This window comes from Notolabrus celidotus, chromosome 20 (assembly GCF_009762535.1).
Source record: "Notolabrus celidotus isolate fNotCel1 chromosome 20, fNotCel1.pri, whole genome shotgun sequence".
Classification (NCBI taxonomy): Eukaryota; Metazoa; Chordata; class Actinopteri; order Labriformes; family Labridae; genus Notolabrus; species Notolabrus celidotus.
Genome location: NC_048291.1, coordinates 28,805,125 through 28,806,713, shown reverse-complemented (window position 1 = coordinate 28,806,713; position 1,589 = coordinate 28,805,125). Strand labels below are relative to the sequence as shown.

Here is a 1,589-nt window from a genome sequence, read left to right as displayed (position 1 = left end):
GATCTTGTAGCAACATCTCATGTTAAATATAGTCCTTCGTTTGCAGTTGTTTCATGCAGCTTGTTGGGGCAGTTAGAGATCATTATGATATGCTACACACCACAATCAACCATCCACACATGCTTCACCTGTTCACTTTTAAACACAGGTTGTGTTATTGAGGCGTCTTTATAAATGCACTGATTAAGATAGTGAAACACACACAGGCAGCGAGGAGCAGAAAGGGGCGGGGCAGGACAAGCCTGTGTTCTGTACATGAAGAGATGAGCGGTGCAGCTGTGCGTTGCTAACAGATTAAAGACGCCTGTGAACAAACACTCGGAGAGTAAAGATCAATCCTGAGGATATCTAACAGGAATGTGTCGATGCAAGCTGAAAACTGAGATCCACATTTAAAAACAGAATAAAGTGCTTACTGGTGTTTTAGAAGGAGACGCTCTCCTGCTCATTATAAAGTCAGCAGCACAGTGTGTTGAGTGATATTAGCCTCAGACAGCTGCAGAGAGTATAAGCCTCCTCTTCCTCATTTTATCTTCTCCTCTCCGCTCCTTAGTCTTTTTTTTTTATTATATGTTGCAGCCTTTTTAGAGTCCCTCTCCGTTTTTGCAGAAGCCGCTCCCGCTGTGAGACATCCTCTAATAACACTGAGTCCCGGCTCAGCGTGCTTATGACAGCCGTGTGCAAGGAATCGATCTGGGGCCCCTGCACCGAGCACCCCCCTCCCCGGCTCAGTGCTGTAATGCTGCAACATTAGCATCCTCTCAAACCATCTATTTGCTGGCGTTATTAGCCAACATGTGTTTTTGTGTGTGTGTGTGTGTACACGCTCGGACATATTGTCACTCTTTGGAGGATAAACAAACAGAGCTGGCTAATCCTCTTGTCTGTTTGTCTTGTTGTGATTTGCGTGTGCGAGCCGCAGTCCAACTCATGTGTGTGCGTTTTTTTCCCAGAGTGTCCATCCGTCTCTTTCTGTGTTTCTTGTTGATTAACCCGAGTGTCTCAGCAGCAAATTGAATTACTGATCTGCTTGACTCGACTCTTGTCAGCCGCCATAAGCCGACAGAAATACCCCACAATAAATATATAACATAAGCTCGTCGACCGAGAGACTGAAGACGCACGCAGGGAATAACACAGCTATCACAGCTTTGGAGGGGAGAATTTTGTCATCGCAGCTTAAGCCTGACTACCATACAGATAACACATGCATGCAGTCGCCGGCTGCAAGACTCATTTCCTTATTCTGTGTCTCCACAAACCCGTTTCTCTGCGTCAGAGTGAGTATAAGTTAAAGAATAAAGCCCCTCAAAGACACATTAACCGCGTCCCTGCATGTTGGAAGTGTCCGATTAAACACACAACACTTCTTTTTTAAAGCTGCAGCACCTCAGAGGTTCTCCTCTGTACACACTGAGAGCTGCTTCATTATGAGTGACAGCCACTTATTAAGGAGAAGCATCTTTCAGGAGGACGTGTCAATCATAGTTACAGAGGAGGGAGAGAGGGAGAGAGGTGATTCTCCAGACTGGATTATCACCACCTACTGTCACTCACACTCCTCAGATACACACCGATCATATCAGCTA

General features: G+C 45.8%; 1 protein-coding gene across 1 annotated transcript in view; it reads left to right on the top strand.

Annotated features, from left to right (window-relative positions):
• The window catches only part of LOC117831738 (glutamate receptor ionotropic, NMDA 2A-like), a 50,734-nt gene extending 50,000 nt beyond the window's left edge, over positions 1-734 (top strand). The window contains exon 4 of the mRNA XM_034710544.1: positions 610-734. Within this exon, the coding sequence (XP_034566435.1) occupies positions 610-627 (18 nt within the window). The 3' untranslated portion in view covers positions 628-734. The remainder of the gene's footprint in view (positions 1-609) is intronic.
• Positions 735-1,589: the final 855 nt, after the last annotated feature.